Source organism: Kogia breviceps, chromosome 2, assembly GCF_026419965.1.
Source record: "Kogia breviceps isolate mKogBre1 chromosome 2, mKogBre1 haplotype 1, whole genome shotgun sequence".
Classification (NCBI taxonomy): domain Eukaryota; kingdom Metazoa; phylum Chordata; class Mammalia; order Artiodactyla; family Physeteridae; genus Kogia; species Kogia breviceps.
In genome coordinates, this window is record NC_081311.1 from 109,537,812 (window position 1) to 109,564,476 (window position 26,665).

The 26,665-nt window shown below is 39.1% G+C and overlaps 1 protein-coding gene across 1 annotated transcript in view; it reads left to right on the plus strand.

Annotated features, from left to right (window-relative positions):
* THSD7B (thrombospondin type 1 domain containing 7B) overlaps nt 1-26,665 on the plus strand; it is an 876,032-nt gene that overhangs the window by 819,320 nt on the left and 30,047 nt on the right. Inside the window, exons 18-20 of the mRNA XM_059052359.2 lie at nt 11,871-12,012; nt 13,402-13,517; nt 15,633-15,750. Coding sequence (XP_058908342.1) covers nt 11,871-12,012; nt 13,402-13,517; nt 15,633-15,750 — 376 coding nt within the window. The remainder of the gene's footprint in view (nt 1-11,870; nt 12,013-13,401; nt 13,518-15,632; nt 15,751-26,665) is intronic.

The window sequence follows — 26,665 nt, forward strand, 5'->3', positions numbered from 1 at the left end:
GGACTGGAAATGGAATGGGTCACAAAAATATCACAGAACTGACTTTCATTCAGGCTTTCTGGGGTTGAAAGAGGGCTCTGGCACTCCTACACTGCTGACAGAGACCAAAACTTTTATCCTGGGATTCTCATTCCAGATGGCATCCCGGGGCCTATTATAGGCCAGGAGCCCCAGTGCAGTTTATTGCTTAGTCTGGCTTGTTTTTTTATTTGGTCCTTGAATGATTGGGGTTTAGAGTAAAGAAAGAGAGGTAAGCATCACATGGAAAATTTTTTTAAAGGAAGAAGGAGGAGAGAAGGAAAGCAAGGAGAGGGAGAGTGACTGAGATTGAGATTAGGAGTTTATCTGCCCTCAATTCGAACAGGAGTTGCCACCTAGGATCCTCTGGGTGCCAGAGATGGCTATGAATTGAGCTTCATTTATGACATTCATTAGTGTCTCCTGAACATTGGTGTGCCAGTGCCATTTATAGTTCTCTCTTACTGAACAAAAATTATTTAGAAATATTACACATTTACAGAAAATTCATAACCTACCTCTATCTTTAAGTTAGCCACCTAAGGTTTATTAACTCTCTCTGCTCCCCTACACACACGCACACATGAAAACATAATGGTATATGTGTACATACATAGACACCCTATTATTATTTCTGAACCATATAAGCATATGAGGAAGGCATCATGCCCCTTTACCCCATAATATGGTTAATTCAGTATGCATTTCCTAAGTACAAGGATATTTTCTAACATAATCACAGAATAGTCAAGGAATTCAGGAAATAGAACATTGACACAATACTTATAGCTAATCTGTAGGCCATATTCCTATGTTCTTAATGGTCAAAATAATGCCCTCTATAGCATTTACATTCCTTTCATTACAGGCTCCAAACCATACTGCATTCACTAAGCATATCTCTTTAAGTCTCTTCCACCTTTCTTTCTCTTTCATGACTTTGAAAGTATTTTGGCTTGTGTTTAGGCCATTCTCCTTTCTTCATTCCCAAGTCCCAACAATAATATAAATAGGTGACAGTAGGATTCTCTGATTGGATATGCCATACATCACTCATCTGATCCAAGGCCTCTGATTGGATTATATGTACCTTCACAACTCCTTGGTGTCATAAAATACCAGCCGAAAGAACTATGTGGGGTTGTCCCTGACCATTATAAAATTTTTACCCAAACATCTTAGCTAATCAAAAATCTGATATTTATGTGTCATCCTAACTTCCTCTTTGCAATTGTCCAGCAAAGCCTTACCAGGAACATTATATCATCTTGATGATATCGTAGCTTCTGCCCCTGCTCTTGTCAGTCCCATTATACTAAGACACGTGTCTGGCACTCCTTCCAATTAACTCCCTAAATCTGACGAGCCAGCCTGTACACTGGGAACATCTTTCATGAACCACAGGTTCCTCAAAGGCAGGCAGGAAGGCTTATTTATTGTCCTAATCTTAGCTTGACTCTCCCATTCTTCTGTCTGTGATTTGCCTGGCTTTTTGGTTGCTTTATAAGCCATAGTTCCTTGTGTCTGTTCTCTCTCTCCTTTCCATCTCTCATTACCATTGTCCATACTAAATGTTTTCCAGGTTAAAGTAAATAGCAGTCACAACAACCACGTATCGTATAACCACAGTAATCACAGTGAAACTGTGATGCATTGTTTTACCCACTGTCCCCACCTCAGCATGGTCCACAAATACTGCTACTTTTCAAGCAGAACAGTTGAAGATACTGAGGGGCAAAGGGCCCTGCCAGACATAAATCCTGATTTGAGCACCTACTATAAAGTTGTTTTATTCTTTGACCTTCAATGTTATCATCTGTAATAACAAGGATATTCAAAATACACCTAGATCATTGGGAGGTTGAAGGGCTTTAAGGAGATAATCTCACGGAATGTTCACCACAATGCTAGGTATGTCTTCATACTATAAATATTGCCTTTTGCTATTATTTGGGGGATAGAGCCACATCCAGAATATAGTCTCAGTCTCTATTGTTATTATCCATTTAATCTCTCGAAAGACAAGTAGAACCTATAAGAGGCTATTCTGCTATACATAGGTTTGCATATCTTTTTGGACCCCTCAAATCTAGGGTAAAGTATCAGAAGAAATAGAGCCAATCATTGTAGGACCCAGGAATTCAACCTGTGGCCCTTCTGATTGACCAGTAATTTTAGTTTACAGTATTTTAATTTCTGATCATGTTTGCTATGATGTCATAGTAAATATTCCTTTGTTGTATGCTATCTTTTGACCTGTGCAAAATACAGTAATAATAAGAGTACACTGCACTTGGAAAATCCAAAATTTCCAGAACACAGAATGCTTACATTCATTAATTTCATTTGACTCATTAAATATCCCAAAGTCCTGGAGAGACTAAGTGATAAAAGTTTTTTTTCTGTTTGAGCCAATGAGAAGACCAGAGTGCCCTTGCAAGGTGTGGGTTGTCACTCACTAATACACTGTCTGTGGAAATCTATTTATTGAGTATTTTTTATGGGCCTGGGCATATTCCAGGTACTGGAAATATCAGTAATCAATGAGAATATCTTGTGGTTTTGATTTGCATTTCCATGATGATTAGTGATGTTGAGCATCTTTTCATAGGCCTGTTGGCCATCTGCATTTCCTCTTTGGAAAAATGTCTATTCAGTTCTTCTGCCCATTTTTTAATTGGGTTTTTCTTTTGTTTTTTTTGATGTTAAATTGTATGAGCTGTTTACATATGTTGGATATTAATGCCTTATTGGTCATATCATTTGCAAAGATTTTCTCCCATTCAGTAGGTTGTCTTTTCATTTTGTCAATAGTTTTCTCTTCTGTGCAAAAGCTTTTAAGTTTAATCAGGTCCCATTTGTTTATTTTCATTTTTATTTCCTTTATTTAAGGAGATGGATCCAAAAAATATTACTGCAATTTATGTCAAAGAGTGTTCTGCCTATGTTTTCCTCTAGGAGTTCCAGGCCTCACAGAGCTTACGTTCTAATACAGGGGAGAGAGATAATTAAAAACAAACAAAACGCATCAAAAAACACCAACTTAGTATATAGCATATCAGGTAGTGGTAAGTGACATGGAGAAGAAAAAAATCTATAGGGAAACGAAGAGTGATATGGAGGAGTTGCTGATATTTTTATATAGCCTGGTCAAAGAAAGCCTCTCAAGCAGCGGAGCATTTGTGCAGGGGCCTGAAGGAAGTAAGGGGGCAAATCATGCAGGTGTGGGAGGAAGAGCATTGCAGGGAGAGGTAAGAGCAAGAACAAAAGCCCTGAGACAAAGAGTGCTTGGAGCTGTCCAGGAACAACTAGGAAGTGGTTTATGAAGCCATGTACAAGGAGCATAGAAGGCCATGAGCATTCACACGCAGTGCTGCACCTGACTGGGCAGGACTTTGTAGGCCCGAGAAAAGGACTTGGTTTTCAGGCTAAGCTGGGAAATCACTGAAGAGCGTGGCAGAGAGGAGTTACGTAATCTAACGTGCATTATTTTAAAAGGATAATTCTGGTGCCATAGTTCAACATAATCATCGAATGGGAAGGGCAGAATCAGCTAGGAGCTTATTGTTATAATCTAAGTGAAAGGTGATGGTGACTCTGACCAGGATAGGATTGGTGCAGAGGATGAGAAGCAGCTGGGCCATGGATTTTACTTTGAAGTTAGAGCTGAAAGGATCTACCCAGGGTATGGTTATAAGGTGTAAGGTAGATAAGAATCAAAGCTGACTCCGGAGTTTTTGACCTGAGCCTCTGGATGGCTGGAGTTGCCATTGAAAAAGATAGGAAAGACTAGAGGAAGATACTGGGGTATGGAAAATTAGGAGTTTGTTATCGTACATAGAAAGTTCAAACAGTGGTTCAAAGACAGTGGCTTTCAAACTACAGAGTATATCGGGATCACCTGGAGGGCTTCTTAAAACACCGGTTGCTGAACCCCAACCCTGGTGTTGCTGGGGGTTCCCCCACCCAGAGGTTTTGATTCAGTGGGTCTGGAATGGGATCCATAATTTACCTTTATACCAAGTACCCAGGCGATGTTGATGCAGCTGGTACGGTACTGGGACTACATTTGGAGAACCACTACTCTAGTACTGGATGTATCTGCAGAAGAGGTTGGCTAAGGTTAAGAGAATGACCAGATTGTTAGATGAGAGGAGTGAAACCACAGGTGCTGGAATGTTCTTTATGCCTTGCTGTGGGAGAAACCCCTTAGGGCTTCGATCACTGTGTATTAGCTCATGCCTAAATGGGGAACAGTGGTTTCTGAGTTTTGTTTGTTTGATTTTTGGTTTTTCTGAGTTTTGACTCCACTCTTTATTCTGTCACAATCCTGTGAAAGGGAATAAATCTGAATGGAAGTGCTCTTCTAATACATGAAGATTTGGCTCAGGCATCCCCTTTGCTCTCCCTCTGGTTAGGTCCAATTTATCTAGATGAAGCACAGGCATCAACCTGCCCCCATAACCATTTTCTATGGGAAAGGATATGTTTAATAAATACATTTTTCTTACAGGTTTACATTGAAGAAAGACATTTGTGCTTTTGATCCCATATAATTGAAAATAAATGTGGGTTTTACAGACACAAACTTAATAATTGTTCTATCCTGAAATTAATCCTGGTATTTAAAGAATAAAAGAGTTTTTTTGATAGGAATACTGTAGAATGAAAAATAGGATGAACATCCACCTCTTAAAAAGAGTAATAGTTTATACTTGCAAAATAAAAACCACATACCTACATAATGGAAAAAGCAGTTTTGCAATAATGATCATGACAGTCTATTTAATGGAAAAGTTCTTTTGATAAGCATTTTTTATTAGATTGGTGGCTTTTAAACATTTTCGACCATGACACACTGTAAGAAATACATTTTATATCACAAATGATCACATACGTCATCACTTCTGGAGATATATATATGTGTGTGTGTGTGTGTGTGTGTGTGTGTGTGTGTGTGTGTGTGTGTGTGTGTGTATACATATATATATCAGAAATAACAGTTTCATGAAATAATTCTCACCCTGAGTATATGACAGACATATTCCATGCTATGCTCTATCAGTTTTAAAAGTGCTGATTTTTACCCACTAAACTGAGAACATAGTCCACATGGACTGTAGTATTGGACTGATGGGGTTGAAATCTTGGCTTTTCCCTTTTCTAGCTATGTGATATTAATGAAATTACTATTCTGTGCTCTCAGTAAAATGGGAAAAATAATATATCTACCTTACAAGGCTGTTATGAGGATGAAATGAGGTAGAGAACTTAGAACAGTGACCGGCACATAGTAAGCACTATAAAATTATTAGTTATTAATAGTGTGTTCACAACCCACTAATATGTCATAACTTGAAGTTTGCAAAAACCACCTCTTCAGGTGACCTAGATCGATCTCACCTGCTACCCTACCTTACAACAGGCACAAATTAGTAAATTAAACTTAACTTCCTCAGAGGCAAATTTAGTAAACACCTTTGTTTTATAGGGAGGATGAAAAAACTGTATTTTCTTCTAAAACCTTAAAATGTTCTTTTAAAATGTAAATCTTTGGGGGAGACAAGGCATGATCTCTTGGAAATCCAAAGCATAAAAGGAAAATCCTCCCCGAGATGATGTTTTATTCATTGGTACAGTGCCTTGCATTTAATGTTTTCTCAAAAACTATTTGTTTAAAGTAAATGGAGGGAATTCCCTGGCTGTCCAGTGGTTAGGACTCTGCACTTGCACTGTTGAGGGCACAGCTTCAATCCCTGGTCAGGGAACTAAGATCCCACAGCTGCATGGCATGGCCAAAAAAAAAGATAGTGAAAGGAAACCTTACTAGAAGAGTTCTTAAGGAGAGCAATTCATTCATATAGATAATAAATTAGTAAATTTGTAATTTATGAAGAATTTCCTGGTCATTTATATCTTTAAATCTGCAAGTCCGTGCTTCCCAAAATGTGTTATGTGGAATGCTAAATGGATACATAAAAGTTTGAGACTCTGGGCTTCCCTGGTGGCGCAGTGGTTGAGAGTCTGCCTGCCAATGCAGGGGACGTAGGTTCGTGCCCCGGTCCGGGAGGATCCCACATGCCGCGGAGCAGCTGGGCCCGTGAGCCATGGCCGCTGAGCCTGCGCGTCCGGAGCCTGTGCTCCGCAACAGGAGAGGCCACAACGGTGAGAGGCCCGCGGACCGCCAGAAAAAAAAAAAAAAAAAAGTTTGAGACTCTGAGAGAATCACAATGTATAGTATAATAATAATTTGCAAAAACAACCCCAAATTGTAACTGTTCAAATAGAATAAAATTTTATTGATCTCCCAGCAAACAGTCCTAGGTGGGATTTCCTAGTAGCGATAGGACACTCTGCCACACACGGTCATCCTGGGATCCAGGCTAATGGAGCGTCTGCCATCTTCAAGCTTGGCTTTCAAAGCCATTCCAGTTATCACCGTTCCAGATCCCTGGAGAGGGTGAAGAGCATGGAGGAAAGCATGTGGGAGGTTTTAGGGTGAGAGATGGAGTGTCACACATAGCCTCCCACTTACCTTTCATTTGTCAGAACTCAGTTACCTGGTCACACCCACCTGCAAGGAAGGCTGGGATAATATGGTCTACTCCCGTGCCCTGGAAGAAAGGAGAGAATAGATTTTGATGCCTTAATAGAAAACTCTGTAAAGACATAGTAAAGATCTATTACAAAGATCCTTGTTTAGAACTATTTAGCTCAATATTTCCTAAATGCATTTGACCGTGAAACTCTTCTCTCAGCGCCTATTAACACACTGTAGAAAACGACATACTTCGGGAAAGACTGCCATCAGGAGACTATCAAATCCCATAATGAAAAGAAACCTAAGTTTTCCAAGGATGATAGGAGAGATAACTTTTAAAAATGTTTTAAAATATTAATTTTAACTCAAATACAGAAGACCATGTAAAACTAATTGTACAGTTTAATGATCAGGTGAACACTCTTGAAGTAGCCACCAAGGTTAGGAGATAGAAACTTGCCAGTGACATACAAAAAGCTTCACAGGTTATAACCTCCTCACTTCCGTCAAAAGGCAACTCTGCACAGGCTTCTATGATAATCTTTTTTCTTACTTTTTCTTTAGATCTGTAATCTGTGGGGCTAGCCATTAAGTTCAAGCCTGTTTTTATGTATGTCTTTAAATCTCTTTTAATCTAGCTTCTTCCATTTCTTTCTTTTTTTTTCTTCTCAGCAGTTTATTGGTAAGGAAACAGGTCACCTTTCCTATTGAATTTCCCAGTCTGTCTCTTAAATTGCATCCCCGTGGTGAATTTTAACATGTTTCTCTGTCCTGGAATTTCCCATAAATTGGAAGTTGGATGCAGAGAGTTAATCAGATTCGGGTCTTTGGCAAGACTCCTTCATAGAAGATGTGCTCTTTTTCAGGAGGCACGCAAGGTGTGGTTATCCCTTTTTATGTGCTTGGCTATCATTGATGGTCAAAGCCTAAACTCTTTATCATTTAGGAAACATGAAATGGCAACCTTCCAATTCTTTCATCCTTTCTCATTTACTTGTGGAAGTACTACCGTAAAGAGGAACTTTGCCCAAACTGATAATCACCTACTGATCTCTCCACGGATCCCTTATATTCTCCTGCTTTTGGTGAATGTAAAAATCTACTCCCAGGTTTAGTCTTCCAGTTTGGTATTCTTGGGTATGTCAGATGCCTCATTTTTACCTTCTTTCTCCTGCTGGATGCTGATATCACACAGGTTCTGTAACTTCAGTCATTGGCCCCCACCTGTTCATAGTTTGAGGTTTGTGGAGACAGCTTGTCACTTAATTTTACTGAGCATAGAGTCTGTATGGTTTTGACTTTGCTCTTTGTTGCATTATGATATACAAAGAACGTTTATTTTTCATGCCTGTAATGAGTTTCTCAGAATCTCTGAGAAATACTTTAAACAAGAGAGGCATGAGTAACATTCTTCAGGCAATTTTTCTATCCTAGAGGTTTTTGCTTACCAACTTTTCAGAATCAGGGTTTAGTTTCATTCAAAAATTTCCTTACAAAGCACTGCAATGGTTTTGTTTTGTTTTGTTTTTGGGTTTTTTTTGCCTCATGAAAGACAGAGAGAAAGCAGAACTACTGACTGACAATAGGGCTAATTGGTTAAATGAGGGAGAGACACACTCTGTATTCTCAGAGATACCCTGTAACAGAGTAAAGGCCTTGGGTTTCAAGATCTGACGGGCACTGACAAGGCCAGACCTTGGGGAGTCATGCTTATCTCAAGACAAGAAATTTAGAGTGACTTCAATTCACAGGTACCTGGATTTATGCCAGGTTTTATTAAACTGTCATTGTTAATAGTTCAGTGTTGTGAGAAAAATATCAAATTATACATTCTTAGTTGGATTTATTGAAGATAAATCATCTAAATTGTCTGTTATTTTATATGGGTAAATTAAAAACTCATTTACTGATATAATTTATTAATTTAACAATAGACTATTATTCTGGGAAATACCATTTGGATTTTATAGAAAAAGTATGGGAAGGAGAGAAAATATTATATTCTCATTTTATCAGACATACAGACCTATGGGAAACCCTCACATGTAGACGATGTGATCATAGTTGAGGGTTGACCTTTTGTCTGCTAATGACAGCTTACAAAAATCCAGTCTTATTGCCCAGAAAGAACCAAATTATAACCAACGAATATTTATTATTTACATACTGTATATCAGACACAGAACAGGGCTCTCAATGTCCAAGAAAATAAAGACACATGCTCTCCAAATAGCCCATGGGAAGGAATACACATATATCAATACTAGTGCAGTGGAAATGTTTACTACACATGGTGATTCCATTTATAAGAGTACAAAGAAGTCAGTGGAGGCTCTCAGAGGGAATATCTGATTTAATTATGACAGATGAATACAAATATTTAGGTCAGGCCCAGGGGTAAAGGCCTTGTTGTTAGAGAGAACAAAAGATGTGAAGGCACAATGTCATAACGAAGGATTGAACTTTAAGGTAAGTGCTGGTTTTCAAAGTTCAAAAATCTAGTCTCATAAAGGGGCTTATGTACCAGATTGTACTGGTTCTTTTTTTTTTTTTGCGGTACGCGGGCCTCTCACTGTTGTGGCCTCTCCCGTTGTGGAGCACAGGCTCCGGACGCGCAGGCTCAGTGGCCATGGCTCACGGGCCCAGCTTCTCTGCAGCGTGTGGGATCTTCCCGGCCCGGGGCACGAACCCGCGTCCCCTGCATCGGCAGGCGGACTCTCAACCACTGCGCCACCAGGGAAGCCCTCTACTGGTTCTTATTGGTCATCTCCTTTCCTAGCAAATGAACTTCAGCTATATAACTTTGTCCTTTATAATGAGACTGGTCCAAAGTTGACTTTCGGTTAGTTATCAACACATCAGTTTCTCACTTCTCTGTTCAGGAAGTTGACAGTATGTCTTTGTATAAATACTCTAGGGGAGAAAAGATCCCAGTTTATATTTGAAGAGTCTTGATCCAATAAAGAAATCATCTGGGTGTAAGCCTCCTCTGTCATTCTTTTTTTCTTAGCCCACCCTCATCTTCCTAGTGACCTATTCATTATCTTATGAACTTCCAATAAATAACTAATGAAGAGAAAGTGAGGAGACACACTAAGTCAATCTATGACTTGTTAGCAGCACTAGGGCAATTTTAAAAGGTGGAATGTACAAATATCACCTGAGATTAGGTTGGATTGTGTTTGTGGATTTCAGTCATCTGTGCCTCTTCTTTGCCTGTTTCTGTGGATAGAGTTAGTAAGACAGCTGCAGTGTTGGTTTTCAATATATTAATTTCTAGAAAGTGGTAATTAAAGTCTACATGGCTATGAATGACAGGCAGAGAGAGGGTGTCATCTTAAAAGCATATCCAGAGGACTTAGAGATGGATAAGCTTATGAGGTCTGAGGGAAGGTATTCTTAAAGGCTATCAAATTATGCCCCTGTCTTCTTCAAACCCCTTTCTCTCCCAGGTCTAGATGAAGAACTAAGATACAGAATATATAAGTGAATTGTTCAAGGTTACATAGTAATTTCAATTGTGTGTTCATGTTTGTGTGTGTGTATGTTATTTTCTCTTTTGCTTTATTTGATGGTTTAGACTAAGCAGGTTCATAATCCTTACACATGCTCCTTTGGTTCAAACATTAATTGATTTTTATAAGGTAGAAAAGTAGTAGAACACTAATCAGGAGTATCTTTTAAGATACTTTCATTTTCTTTCATTGGTAAATCATTTAAGTTATTATTCCTTTCCACGAGAACAAACTAATTGGTGAACTAATAAGAAATTATATGTAAGCATTTAGCATGGGATTCCTTTTCAGATAATTCAGAATAATTACCTGATTTCAGTGGCTCTTCTTGATCCTCTAGAGACAATTTGATACATTTAAAACATAAAATGACTTTAAAAGTATTGACAGATTATTCAGCTATAAAGCCACATGGATAGTAAATGTGTTTCAATGGCTCTAAACATTTAAAATTAGAAGAGACTTTTGTGGCATATTTCAGTGCCATCCAACATTATCATTTTGATTAACAGCCAAGATTAAGTTTACAGGTTGTTCTTACTACAATATCTGAAAAGGTAAAGGAGTAAAAAAATAAACAAAACATCCCAAATATGGAAATGATGATTTGATGACATCACTTCAGAGACTTTTCTTTTTCCTACGGCTAAACATCTATGTGCCTCGAGGTTTCTGGGTCTGGAATTACGTTGTCATGACCATATTTAATGGTGTTTATTGAACAACCACTGTGGGTAAAATGTATACCAAGATTTTCAGGGGGGTGATATGGGAAGTAGAAATCATGATCCATCGTGCCTTCAAAGAGTTTATAAAGAAAAGGAGACAGAGTAATAAAGAAACAAAGAATGATCATATAAGGGCAGGTTTAACATATAAACATATATGTATATGTTTAGAATCAAAGCCTGTGCTCTTCAGCATGGGTTGCTTAGGAAGGAAGAGAAGGATCTGTCATTCTTAAGAGAAAGACTATCAACGATGAAGCCTTGGTTAGTGTTCTAAAGAAGAAGAAGTATAGGATTTAGGACACGTGAAAGGAGATTATTCAAGTAGGGGGAAACTTCTGAAGGTCCTCTGTGAGTAGAGCAGATAGATGACAGGTAGCAGGTAGCTTTACTTGGCTCGAGAATGTCATATGAGTTGAGGCTATAAGAGGGCATGTGAGACCCCTGGGTAGATTTTGATTTTTGCAGGAGATCTTTGAAGTTCATATTTGTACATTTATTTTGCTGAAAGGGCAACAGCATGCAGTGGCTCATCTTCTGTGGATCAGAGGGCCTCCCAAGTAAGAGGAAAGTTTTGGTATATCGGCAATATGGATTTCATAATTCCCTCTCTCTGTTTTTATTTTTTAATGATTTTCTCATTAAAATGTTCTGTGTGATTATTTCTATTCGGCTAGACTATCTGAGGGCACAAGGGACATTATCTTCCTTTTTTTCATTCATTGAAACATCAAAATGCATTCATCTCTTGCTACATGGCAGACGGATTTTAGAATAGAGAGTGTTTAATGGATGAAACTAGTCTCATGTGCCTAACTATACATGGGAGATAGAAATGTAGGCTTCATCGTAATGTAGAACAAGAAAGAGCTGTCAGGTGAAAACCCCGAAAACTATTTACATTGAATCCCATAATGGTTTTATTTTCTAAATATTCTGTTTCATATTCTCAACAGTCTCTACCCTGTGGCTGCTGTACGTCTGTCTCCGTGTATACAGATAAGCACATATAATTTATCAACAAACACGGGGTCCTTTCTAACTCTGCCTGCTCTTTGATTTTCATAGTCGTGTGATCCACACACAACACAGAGAAGAACCCGCCATCTGCTGAGGCCCTCGCTGAGCTCAAGGACGTGCACTGAAGACTCACAGGTGCGGCCCTGCCTCCTCAATGAAAATTGCTTCCAGTTCCAGTACAATCTAACAGGTACGGTTGAAAACCACCAAGCAAGGAACCAAGCTGTCATAGAATGGAGCTGGTCCATGGCTTTTGTTATTTCAAGAAATTCAAGCTTGTGATGTACTTTCTCTGTGGGGCTCACGAAGGATGAATGGGGGGCCTGACTGGATAGGGATATTTTAGAGGCACTGAAAATCACCACAGCCTCCTTATTCAGACACAGCTCAGGTTTCTCCTGGGTACCACCGGGCTCAGTATCTGATACCAAAGGACTGTGTAGTCACATTGATCTCCTCCCTGCCATTCCCTGCAGCGGCAGACACAGAGAATGCCACAAAATGTGGAACCGGTTGTCTCAACATCCAATTCAGTACTGATGACCATGCCTGCAGAGGCAAAAACAATAGCCTTTTCCTGAAACTAATTCCCCACTGAGGACACAGCGGCACTACCGAGATATCTCGTGTAGAGAACCTCCTAGGGAATTCTATGGGACTGTCTGATTGTCTTTATAGGTGAAATTGACCTGGTGTATTTTCCCTTTTTCTTTAGTTAAAGGTCCTTCAGATCATTAGTTTTCATAATAATTTTTGAGAAATACAGTAAAATTTGCTTTACTGGAAGAGCATGTCTTTAAAATGCTGATTTTACTATACATGGCTTTGCTCTTCCTGTTAAGCTCTTAGACCACATACCAAATATGAAAAACCTCCTTAGATAGGTTCTCACTGTATATGATATAGGATCTTTTCTTTTTCTACCCACAACAACAAAATAAGATTTTTTTAAAAGAATTAGTTATGGGATGATTTATTCTAACTCCTGGTGTCCAGTTTGTAATACAATTAGCCAAATTTACAAACACTTCTCTCATGAGAGAATAATTTTCTTAAAATGAGAGTTCCTGAAATAGTCCATATATCTTGCCCTCTTTCTCTTCTGGGGTACCTCTCTTGGCTCCACTGTACCTAATATACCAAATGATTTAGAAAATTATATTTATTCCTTGAAAACATCTTCAAGTTTACATCAAAGACTAGCATCATTTCTGGTTGTTTTTTTTTCCTCTCTCAATTATCCCCAGCAAATAGATGATTCCAAACTGGTTTTCCTTTACCCTTGTGCTTACTGTTTCTCTTTTCCTACCTCAGCCAACTATGAGATGGTTTCTACAAATTATTTGGCTTTTGACCTCAAGAAACCAAACTTAGGAAGGTAGCTCACTTTGTTATTTGGTGATCTGACTGATTGTTTTTAATAAAAGAATTGCAGGATGCTTTTAGAAGCCACTTGAAAGTGGTTTTAGGATTCTGTGCACACTCTCCTTCTCCACCAATGCAGAGAATCAAAGGTGTGTTGTATTTTGCTCACATGGTCATAACTTTGAAACTCAGTGTGGTGACCCTGTGCCTGTAGAGTGGAGCACGTGCCAGCTGAGTGAAAATGCGACCTGTGGGCAAGGCATCAGGACCCGCCTTCTGAGCTGTGTGCGCAGTGATGGGAAGCCTGTTAGTGTGGACCAATGCGAGCAGGTGAGTTGTGTATATTTGTATCCCACACCCATGGCTTTGTTTGTTTGTTTGTGGTTTTTTTGAATATTGGTCTGCAACCTCCACAATGCTTGATATAAATGACAGTCTGATTTCTTCTCATCACAGCTTAGGTTCAGTTAGAGTAGAGGTACTAGTATCAGACAGTTATATCTCACTAGTTTGAACTTAGTTAAAATGACCAGGAAAGGTCATTTTGCATTGGGGAAATGGATTCATTAAAAATATAGCTTTTTCCATTATTTTAAAGAACTTATTTGCCAACAAACTATTGACATCAGGTGACTCTAATATTTAAATGTGACTCTTTGTATCGGTCGGGTGATTCATTTGCCTAAATAGGAAACACTGTTCCTTGCATGTAAGATGAATACTGACACTTGCTATTAGAATACTTTGCTAATTTGCTTAGCAAATGATTGCATTAGCACAGTTGCATTTTCCTTCTCGAAGTAAGTCAAAATGCCTGCCTACCAATTTTCAAATTAGTGCCTTTTGAATTTTTGTAATTTTATTGCTCCCTTTTTTTCCCTATGACAAAATATGTGGAGTTTGGACAAAAACTGTAATCAAACCTGTCCCAAAAAAGTTGGCATTTCCTTCCCAGCGTATAAGTGAAATGCATAATGGGGGCAGTTTAATAGAAATAAAGATGACCATATGCTGTCCCATTATAAGAATCACTAAAACAATCTTTGGAATAATTGGAAATAGGTGAGGCCAGTTAGCTCAGGTTTCCACGGAAACCGGCAAAATAAAAGTTGTCCCATTTCTCCTTAAGTAAGAAGAGTCCACAAGTGGAAATTAAAATCAGAACAAAACCCTCCTCACCGATCCTGATTTAACCTTGTTAAGTATTGCCATAACATCTCTTTAAACCAACAGTATCACCATGGACGAACACCACCCCTGAGACTAGACCACCTAAAATTGAACATCCCATTTAATGAAATGCTGAGACTGGCTAATACAGGGCAGAGTTCTGTCTACCAAGTGTCAGTGATTTATTTTAACATTTTGTTTAATTTCATCTCCCTCTCAAGATGTTGTCTGCTTCAAGACAACTAAATCACCAATCTATAACAACTCCAAATAAGTGAAAATCTTACAGTTAGTGTATATAATAAATCTTTCCTTTTGATACAAAGAGCAATATAAACTATTCATTAATAGAAAAGTCAGTTTATCTGCTTTCTAAATTCCCATATATCCAGCAAATATTTAAAGAATGTTAAAGTCCCCAATTAACCTAACTAGAATACCTATATATCTCAAATGGATCATAGATCCCATGTGGCCATTTCTATTTTGCCCACTTAGCAAGTAATCATGCTATAATCATTAATTTTACCTCAGTGTGGACATTTTTAATATTTAACTTGTATTGAGTGTTAGCATTTTCCCCAATCACACAGTGTGTGATTCCTAAAACAGAATTTTTAAATTATTCTCTCTGTGTTTCTTGGATGATTTATTCTTTCACTAAGACCTCTTCTACCTTGGCCATTAGAAAATGTGTAATTTTGCCTAGATGTGGATTTCAGAGAGGATAAGAGGAAAAGAAATAGTATCATCAACTTTTCCCTTGATTAAGACCATGATTGTTTTTAGCCTAATTGGTCTTTCTTACAAACTTTAGATGGTTTGTAGATTTGAGTTTTATTCTTTTTCTATTTATTTTTTTTTAGCCTAGGTAGCTATTAGTTTGAGCTCTCTATGTACTGTTGGCCCATCCAGAGGACAAGGAGCCTAAATTTAACAGTGAGGCATCCTCCTGGTTCCTTGCTGGCTGAGTGACAGGACAGATCTCTGTGTCACATAACTGCCTGCTTTCCCGGTACCTTAACTTCCAATATACTTCTAAAGTTGAGGATTTTATCTAAACAAATTTGGGCTGACAAGTTTCTATTTCATGAAGTAAGGACCATCATTTTCTAGGCTTGCCATCAGTTTCTACAAGCCAGGATATTTTTCCCCACAAAAATGTAGAAAGATTATTCTCATAGAATAAAGATTATTATCCCATAAAAGGATAGTGATTTGATTTGATGTTGCTGTGAATTCTCCAGTACAATCATATTTCCTTCCCATCTGCAGCGTAACTTGGAGAAGCCCCAGAGGATGAGCCTTCACTGCCTGGTGGAATGCGTGGTCAACTGTCAGCTCTCGGGGTGGACGGCTTGGACAGAATGCTCACAGACTTGTGGCCATGGAGGTATGTGGCTTTCCTGTGTTGGTTCCCACAAAACAATTTAGTTTTTAAGTATCTCTCCATATGCCACAGCTTGACACACGGAATAAGGCATGCTGGCCAGCTGGACATCACATGAGGCTGACCCAGGGGAGAAGAGGGAACGAGCCTGGCCTCCTATCAGTCCTTTTTTATTTTTTAATGTTTCTTTTTGTTGTTGAAGTATAGTAGACTTACAATACTGTGCCAATCGCTGCTGTCAGCAAAGTGACTCAGTTATACACACATTAGACTTTCTTTTTATTTCATATTCTTTTCCATTATGGTTTATCACAGGATATTGACTATAGTTCCCCATGCTACACAGTAGGACCTTGTTGTTTATCCATCCTCTATATTAGTTTACATCTGCTAATCCCAAACTCCCAGTCCTTCCCTCCCTCACACCCTTCCCCCTTGGCAACCAACCACAAGTCTGTTCTCCAAGTCTGTAAGTCTGTTTCTGTTTCATAGGTAGGTTCATTTGTGCCATATTTTAGATTCCAGATGGTATTTGTCTTTCTCTGTCTGACTTACTTCACTTAGCATGATCATCTCTAGTTGCATCCATGTTGCTGCAAATGGCATTATTTCGTTCTTTTTTTATGGCTGAGTAGTATCAGTCCTTTATAATGAGGCAGAGGGTGAAGAACTGGCCTAGTAACAGTGGCAGACCCCAGAGGGGCCGCTGACCCCGTGGGACGGTGTTTATTTTAAAGGTCCTAAGTTCAACCAATTCAAAAAATGTTGGCCTCTGTGGCTTTTAGAAGAAGATGTATCCTAAAAGTAAAGTTAGTTCCTGTATCAAGTAACCCCCCCCCCCCCGCCGCCCAGTCACAGTGGCTTCATATCATAGATTAGAGACTAGTTTTTCACTCACGTAAAGGAAGGGGTAGTTTCTGCTTCACGAAGTCAACCAAGGACACAGCTTGATGGAGGCCCTACCGCTTAAACATAATCAAGTTTCTCTGGAGGGTGATATCCAGCTCATCCTGTGGAGGTTTCTGTGGACCCGATTGGAAGTTGTGTATATCTCTACTATCTATATTCCATCAGATAAAATTTGGTTCCACTTCTCCAGCTCAGTGCAAGATAGCAGAGTAGGAAATATAGTTTCTGGATGGCCAGTCACTTCTTAGCAACAGTGTTATGGAGGAAACAGTTCCTGTGGAGGAAAGGGAGTATAAATTTTTGCTGAACAGATAGCTATTCATACTATAAGTTCCTAGGTAAATAATGAACAATGGCAAGGAATTCAGGAGGCAGCTGATACTCGGGACCTAGGCAAATGGCAGCAATAGATGGCACTCCAGCCATCAGGCTAAAGTAGGGACCAAAATATGTGTCCATGTAAAGAGAACAAGGAGAGCATAACAGGAAAGCACAGAGCTGTGGTTTAGGATAGGGTTCTCATCCTGAAAAAGAGTTACAGTTTATCACAAGGTGAATGTCAGAAATTTGGAATAAGGACCTAGGGAAAATCCTGCTATGTTTGCTAGTCACTAAGTAGGGGAGGAAAAAGGAAGAAGAATTGCATGTTGAAGGAATCATGGAATCTGATGGGGAAAGGGATTAAAAGACCTGGATCTGATCACCAAACAAAGATATTTGGAAGGAGGTTTTTAGAAGCTCTGTGACTGGACCACTGGAACTAGGATATGGGCTCATTTCTAAGCTATTCACAAATGAGCACACCGCGGCTAGTGATAATTTTCTGCCTTAGTTGGGATTGTCTGAGGAGCAGACACAGGATGTAGCAGGAAAAGGGGCTCACCTGTGAACTCAGCTCTAAGATCCTGGAGAGGGCAGAACTGACAACAGTACTCAGGATATGCCTTAGAAAAACATAGCTAAGGAAGTTGAAATTTATTTCCACAAAGAGCATCACTCAAAATGAAAATCTGGGAATCACAATGTCCAGAAATAACAGCATGCCATTTCCTGCACAACTGAGAGCCTGCAAAGCACCTCAGGAAACCAAATGGCAAATCTTAGGACCAAGATTTCAGTGATTGATTGACCTGTATTCGTTTCTCAAATATTCTGATTGGCAGCATGTATAGTTTCCAGCTGGGCATCAACTTTAAAGCTGGGTAAATCGAGTTTCAAATTGCAGCTCTTTAGGCAAATGACTTACTCTTTCTGAGTCTCAGCTTCTTCATCTCTAAAATGGAATTCATGCACATGTTAGAGGCTTTGTTTTGGGTTTGAGAATTAAATGCTATGAAGTATATGTAGGCATCTAGCACAGTACCTGACACAGCATGGGTGTTTATTATGTGTTAATTTCCATCTCCACCTTCCTACACACCAGCAGTAAAGAGTGTTATCAGAGACTTCTTAGGATCTTTTAAAGATTATCCCATAGACTCAGTTCCTCTCATCGTCCACTCTCACATCTCATCCTTTTACCCCACTCCAAGTCCATACATTAAAATCACAGTCTAAGTAATATTTTGAAAATGCAAATCCGAACAGTTGTTTTCCTATTGACTTAAGAGTCATTTATCCACTAAACAAGTACTAATGTGCCAGTCATAGTTGGACATGAAGCGGTGAGGGGGGGGGGGAGACAATTTCCCTTTTCTCATGGCACTTACAATCTAGTTGAGGAACAACACACAGTAAACAAATAGGTAATATTACATGTAGATGAGTTCATTAAACTAGAGGTGTTATTTGCATTAGTGATGTGAATAACTGGTTGCTTCCCTGTCCAGCGTGAGCTACCCTGGTTATCCCACAGCCAGAAGCACTGCAGTCCTGTCCTCATGGGCCTCTGCTAGGAGGTGTGACTCTCCTATGGCTATGAGAACAGCCATAAAGGGTAGCAAGCAAAAGTAGAGAAAGTATGAAGTCCTGTATTGTGAGCATGGTCCACGAGGACCTGCGAGATCTCCCCCATGCCTGCCTCTCTATCCCCATCACCCTCCACTATCATGTTGGATCTCTCTGCGGTGATATAGTATATTTCAGTCACGATCTTGAGTGTATGCTTCCTTCCACCTTGGTTCCTTGCCTCCCGTGGAATATCTCACCATCACCCCCACTATCACCTTCTAATACTTTAATTATGTATAAAGTGAATCAATTTTTTAATAATTTTTATTTTGTCATCATGTCAATATAGATATATTACAAAGAACATTTACAATGTTTCAAATGGCATTTTTTTTAAAATATTTATTTATTTATTTAGTCTGCACCGGGTCATAGTTGGGGCACACGGGATCTTTGTTGCGGCATGCCTGCGGTATCTAGTTCCCCAACCAGGGATTGGGAGTGTGGAGTCTTCCCCACTGGACCACCAGGGAAGTCCCTGAATCAATTTTAATATCTGTCTGTCTAAGGAATCAATGACCTTGTTTGGGTTCTTCATGGGTGAAGCCCTCTAGTTCCCATGAAGCACGGTACCTAGCACATGGGGGGAATCTCAGTTAACGTTTGCCACTGCCCAGGTGGTTCTGGGGGAACCAGAAACCACATGGGGGAAAGTTTGAAGGGGAAAAGCTTGCAGACTGGATTGCAAGCCCAAAGGCAGCCAACCCCTGCCAATGGCTATTTTCCTCTCTCTCTAATTAAACTCACAAGTCTTGAGTATCATTACTCAAGAATGTGTTCAATGCCAGGAGACAGAAGATCTGTTTATCATTATTTTTGCCCCAAATATCCTAATTCTGCCACTGTACAAAGTCAGTGAAAGGTAACAGATCTCCATGTTATGCTAATATACCTTTGAAACTAGGACCCCCAACTGTAAGTTTAGTATTATAAAATATGACTTTAATTTTTCAAGCAGTTCTGTTAGTGCTGTGGACTCACGGGACCTCGTTAGTCTACTTGAAAAACAAAAACAAGGAAAACTACTTTCCAGATCTGAATCCCACTATCAGAGATTTCTAGGCAATTAGAGTTCGAACTTAAATTCGCCTTTTCTAATCCTTAGAATAATAAACAAAGACAAACGATCAGAAATTTCCTAAGGAAAGTCATTGTGTGACCTAAGGCACAGAAGAACTAAGGAAGGGATGTTAACTACTGCAGAAATCGAATTGTGTAAAGCACTTGGAAGTCATTTGATAGTTTCCATTGGCACATAAATATAGCGCTAGTTAAAATCACCTCTAGCTAGCTTCTAAGGGTCTGCTAGGATAAGTTCTTGAGAATCTTTTCCTTGACCTTTAGATGCCTTGATCTACTGAATTAAAATGTAATAATGCCTTTTAAAAAATATTCCATAATCCTGATATTTGGCAAACCTTCCAGGAATCTAAATGTATATGTATTCCATTTTTCCTTTATTTATTGAACCAGGATTTATAAAGTTTACATCTATTATCCTTATCCTGACACCTACTGGTGTACTCTTTCATTGTCAAAAGTGACAGTGCAGAAAATAAATTATATGGTGATCCTGTTATTTTGACTTCTATTCTTGAAGTCAGGGCTGTAGAGACATTTACTCTTATATTTCACAAATACTCACTGGAAGTTTCCCCAGAGCCAGGTGTTCTCCCAGGAGCTGAGGATACACCGTGTATAGAAAGGATAAGATCCCAGGGAAACAAAGTCCCCTGACTTCATAAAACTAACATTCTAGTAGAAAACTAGATGGTGATGACAAGACAGGGAGACGGCAAATAAACAAGTGGACGTACACAAAAGTAACAGACACTGGTGAGTGCTGTGTTGAAACAAAAAAACAAGTTTTGTGATGGAGAACAAGTGTCTTGCCGGGGAGTAAGGGATGCAGGAAGAGAGGCCACTGAGGATATTTATGTCAGAATTGAATGACAAGGTGCCGTAGTTCTTGTAACTGGTGTTTTCTTTACTAGGCTTCTCAGGGTTCAATCTCACAGGCATTTTTTGACTACCTGTTGCATTCAAAGGCTCTACATCAGGACCTACAAACAAAAATATAAGTGGAATATTTTAAAATTATATTTGTGCCCAATCTTAATCTTTAAAAAAATAAATAAAATGAACAGTACAAAGAATAGGACACAGCCCTTGAATTTTTAGGCAGCTACCGTCAGGACACTGCTGAGACAGCCTTTGTGGTTCTATTCTATTCTATTCTGTCAGCCGTCAAACTATCAATACTTCCATATTCCAGCCTTCCAGCTCCAATCTTCCAGCACCACTCTTTTCTGATCACCAGCCCCCTGGCAGATAGTACTGTTTCCAAAATGAAACAACTCTGCATTTAAATGATGCCTTAATCCTCATGCAGCACAAGCTAAAAGTGACAAACAGCAAATAATCAAACGCAGCAATATATGGCACAGATGAACTTGTTTCTTAATAGAGACCAAACTCTGGCGCCGAAAAGGTTGGAAACTACCATTGAAAAACATCTGTGCCTTGTCTCTTCTACAACGGTGTGCCCGCAGCTGTCTTTTTTTTTTTTTTTCAATAATTATTTTTTTTCCAATTCAGAATATATTTATTTAGGGCCTTTCCATAGTCAGTTTATTTTAATATAAGTTTGCCACCTTTTATTATTCTTTTTTTAAAAACATCTTTATTGGCGTATGCTTTACAATGGTGTGTTAGCCTCCACTTTACAACAAAGTGAATCAGCTATACACACACACATATCCCCATATCTCTTCCCTCTTGCGTCTCCCTCCCACCCTCCCTATCCCACCCCTCTAGGTGGTCACAAGCACCAAGTTGATCTCCCTGTGCTATGTGGCCCGCAACTGTCTTTTGCACTAGCCGCTTTCTTTTTTCCAAGTGGTGATGGCAATAGGGCAGGGACCACAAGAGGAGACAGAGTGTATTTAGTCACATGAAAGTACGCAAGCAAGTTGCAGGGGAGTCTGACTTCAGCACCTGCGGCTCTCCGCTGACTTCTTTATCAAGAGCAAAATGCATACCGTTGTCTCCGTTTAGGAAGTCACTGGACTGTCAGGCAAATCCTAGAAAGCTGGGTGTCCTGGATGCTTCCCCCATAGCCACACTTCCCCATCAAACCCACAGAACTACATTGATCTGAGGGGAAACTTTGAAGTGAGCTCTTTTTTATTTCCAAGCGTCTGGATTGTCTCTTTAATGTACACCTGATGCTTGGCATAGACTTTCTAATTGTGTTAAAGATTTAAAGGTTAGAACAGCTTGAATCCAATTTATTTCACGTTAAAGAGAGACTGATTCTAGACTTCCACTAAGGGATCTTTTTAGATAGATTTCAAAGATCAAAGCATGTAATAGAAGAGCTTAATATTTGGATTAGTCATGATCTTTGTTGAATTTTCATCAGTTCAGTGGAATGTAGAACTCCCTAAATTTAGCATATCATGAATTAGTCATAATTATTATTTAAGCGATAACGTTCCAAGAAGGTTGTTAATCCCAGATTATGATTTGTTCCTCTTTCATATTTTTTAATTCAGGGTGTATGAGTTTATAATATTTTTCTATACTATGTACTCCAGCCTGCCTCTTGTGTTTCACAGATGGTGTGTGATTTTTCTGTCCACTCTAGTCCGTAATGAAAAAAATAATTTTGTATTAACTCCAAAGCACCACAAGTTTGTGCTTTCCAGCTTTTTTCCTTTTCTTTTTGTTTAAAGATTTTAAAAGGCAAGCCAGTAACCTTCAGTTTGTGTCTGAATAAAACATGATCAGTGTCATATCCTTGATCACACACAGTCCAATAGTTATAACAGCTCAAACTTATTGACTATATCAAGTAAGTAGTTCCTATGACAAAGAACAAGCAGCTAAATTATAGAATGGGAAAAAAGAAAGACTAGAGAAGAATACCCAGTTTAAAGCTGGCTTTTCCAATGGCCAGTTGTAAGACTGAGCCAGCCTTTGCAGAATTCACTTCCACTATTTTTTATCGGTAAAAAGATGAAATATTAGATAATTACTTTTTAATATCTATTGGTCAAAGGCACAATTATTGATACCAGGAGTATTTTAGCTCTTTATAAGAGTACTTTGAAATTATAGGCATAACTTTACAGGTGTGGTGACAGGCAATTAACTAACCTGCTCAAGGTCACGCAGCTTGTCAGTTGTAGAGGAAAGACTTGAACCCCAAGTTCAGGTGTCTTCTAAGCCCCATTTTCTCCACTGTGCCCCTTTACATCTGACACTGTATATGTAAATGCTCATGTTATGTACTTGGTCCTGGGCTGGGTGCTATGTCACTTTATAAAAATTCTCATAATTTATAGGTGTATTTAAGAATAAGCAGAGGAAATGGATCTCAGATTGGAACACAAAGGGCAGTGAGGGCTTTAAGTCTCTCTGAATTTTAAGCCTCCTAAATGTATACTTGTCTTATAATTAGCAGTGTTGCATATTATTATCTCTTCCATCTAATTGGAATATAGCTGCAAGGAGCCAGTCTTCCAGATAGGGAATGTGTGAGACAGCTAGAATAGCTCCAGGATTGCTAAAATCACTCTCTGTGACTTTGTCATCTTGCATCCCACGGAGAGAGCCTCATTAGGGGTATTTCTGCTGTATACTTACAGTGGTCTGTCAAGTTTTGATACCTCTTAATGGGTCTGAAATGTGATTGTTGGGAATAGAACTGAAAATAAGCAGCTAGAATGCATACGCCCTGTCACAGAGAAATCTGGAGCTCTATCTCCAAGCAAAGGCAATGGTGCCTAATCTTCTGCCTTTTAAAGACCTATCTCACTCCCGTGATACCATGGTCTATCTTGACCTCTAAAACCGTGGTCTTGTTACTTCATTACTTCGCTAACCCCGCCCCCAAATAGATGGTCATGGCTGGGGCTCATCTATTTTACTCTGAAAAACTTATGGACTCTTTGCCTTGCCTAACTTGAGTGTTCTCTAGGATGAAAGGTGTCTGGATGCCTGAAGCCATTTTTAGACAAGCCGAGGAGTCCCTCTATAGGGGAAACCCATGGACTGTAGCTCTGAATGCAGAATCATTACTGCACCTTCCATCTTCAGCAATGCCAAACATATGCTGAAGATCTATCTTTAGGCTGCAGATCAATATCGTAGTTTTTCTCCACTCTGTTATATTACAAAATAACCTTGATCCCAAATCCATGTCAATCCAGGCTGTATATTTAAAACAAACTTGGCGCTTAGAAAATAAACTTGGATAAAAATTCCAGATGATGTGTGTTAAAAGAAGTAAAAAACATATGTCCAGCATAAAGAACTGCATGAAATTAACTGAGCATTTTATAGACAATCTAACTTCCTTCTGCTTTGAGAAATTTACTCTGACAAGTACCCAAAAGCAAATGAAGAGTTATCACAGAGTAAGGTGTTAATACCATAATTGTAAGTAGTTTCTTCTAAAGGAAAATATGAAATGTATGAATACAGGTAACCCATTTATTGCAGAGGGGAGACCTAAGTGTACTTCTCAAACTTGTTCAAGTGGCCTAATGACCTCAGCATAGCATCTGATACCTGACTTGGACCAGGTGAGATGTGTTGGAAGGCAGATGCTTTTGGAGTAGGACCAATTTTTGTTCCCATCCTTCTAGCTGTGTGACTTTGCAAAAATTATTTAATTTCTCTGGGCTTCAGTTTATCACATAGGAAATGAGACTGGGATTCTTGTTGAAGTGATAGATTTGAGGCGGGTGGGGAGAACAGGTGCTCTCAGGGGAAAGAAAGCAGGATAAGGAAGGGAATAGTACTAAGCAAGACTATGCTATCTCGTCTCTATATCCTAGAACATTGTATTCACTCAGTTAATTTAGGCCCTCCCTCCATAATGAGGAATACTCTTATAATGACAAAAGGTATTATACAATAAATTGCCTTAACCACAGAGACATATGTGATTAAAATTGATTAATAGGGCTTCCCTGGTGGCGCAGTGGTTGAGAATCCGCCTGCCGATGCAGGAGACACGGGTTCGTGCCCTGGTCCGGGAAGATCCCACATGCCGCGGAGCAACTAAGCCCGTGAGCCATGGCCGCTGGGCCTGCGCGTCCGGAGCCTGTGCTCCGCAACGGGAGAGGCCACAACAGTGAGAGGCCCGCATACCGAAAAAAAAAAAAAAAAAAAAATTGATTAATAGATTGACCTGGCCAGCTATTAACGTGGTGGTTGTTAGTATCCCTTTGCTTCTTTTTTCATTTATTTTGTAATCTGCTAGTATTTTCAACTGACTAATACTAGGTAGCAGCCTCCAAAAGCTTAAGAATAAATTCAAAGTAGCAAATACTTACAAGTGGAAACATTTTATTCAGTAACCTAATTTTTTGGTGCATATCAGGAAGGACCATCATGACCTTGAGGTTAGTGATACTGAACATCATCCTTTGTGGTGCAGGTTGGCCCACGCTTACAGATGTCAGCTCAGGAAGACCATTCCCTGCCAACGGTTGTGCACATGCCTTGAAAATTTAACTCATGTTAAAAAAAAAATAGTTCCCAGGTGGAAAGCAAACCAGTAATAGTAATATTCAAATAATATTCTGTAAGCTCAAAGTGACTTCATATACTACTGTCTTCATATTTATATGGCTACAGTACATTGGAGTTTATAAGTATGTTCATATAAATTGCTCAGATATTTTATTTAATGAACTATTTAAGATTCAACAGGTATGCTCTTCATTGCTCTATTCTTATATTTCCTTTTCCAATTTCCCATTCAAATGTACTTTGCATTGTGTACCTGGGTCATATTCAAATTGTCCAGAGCTACGAAAACCATGATTTTCAGTTAATTCAATGAGCATCTGTCAGGGCCACAGAAGAAGCATTGTGTAGAGCCTATCACTGTAACAGTGTTGGTGGCTGGCTCCCTGGATCTGAAAGTATGGTCAGAACGGAGAACCATTGTGTTTGACTCCATCTCTTTTTTATGAATGTATACATTGACAAATATGTAACGAGTTTTGAGGGGTTTTTTAATGGCTTAAAATTTCCCACATCCCCTTTGTCAGTGGAGCCTCAGAGTGAAGCCTGACTGCTGCTGCTGCTGAGTTCAATGGGAGTGTGATCTGGTCCAATATGCTTTAAATCTGTATGCAGATAGCAGTATTGGCCTTTCTTTGGTGTGTGTGTGTGTGCGTGTGTGTGTGTGTGTGTGTGTGTGTGTGTGTGTATTACAACTAGTGTGCCCCGCTATCTATTTTCTTCTGGAAGTTTTACCATGTAATCCTTTTTCCTTCAATGGCAGAAATTATTGCTAATGTAACAGTAGGCCTAGTATCACCGTTGCTTATAATGAGTTCCCAATGTTCCTAAAGGGAGGGGAGGAAAAGTTTCAGGGAGAATTGCTAGCAAACGTAACCTACTGTAATCTGGGTTTCTATTCAAGTGGAAACATTTTGGAGCTAGTGCTTTTCTCTCTTTTATAGCCTGAAGTGCAGATGAATAAGAGAATCAGTTTCTATATCTCATTGGTATTACCCATTAAACACATTGTCTATATCAACTATTGAATTCAGGTTTCAAATAGATTCATAAACCCAAACAAGAGTTGTCTGGAGAGTGTCCAAGAAATTTCTCTTATTCTTAGATTGGAAGCATGAGGATGTGGATGGCAGCCACCTTCACTCTTACTCTGATGGGAGAAGGCGTGTAGGCTAGGGTGTAAGAGGTTGGGTGGGACCAGGCTAAATCATTATGGACTTCGTAGCTGTGTGCATTTAATGTTAAAAAGCCCAATAGAATACAAGTAGCATGCTTTATATACCCATTACAGGTTTGTTCCAGGGCCAGGTCTAGGAATTGATATGAAATAGTAGTTGTTAAAATAAATGATTAAAAATATTAAGATTTAGCCAGCACCTACTCTATTTTAGTTATGTTGTTAAGGTAGTTCATATATGGTATTTTAAAATTCGTATACAACATGAAATTAGTCCAAGGAGTCCTCATCATCTCAGTATTCTTCACCTGAATCAGCGTAATTGTGAGATCTATAGGA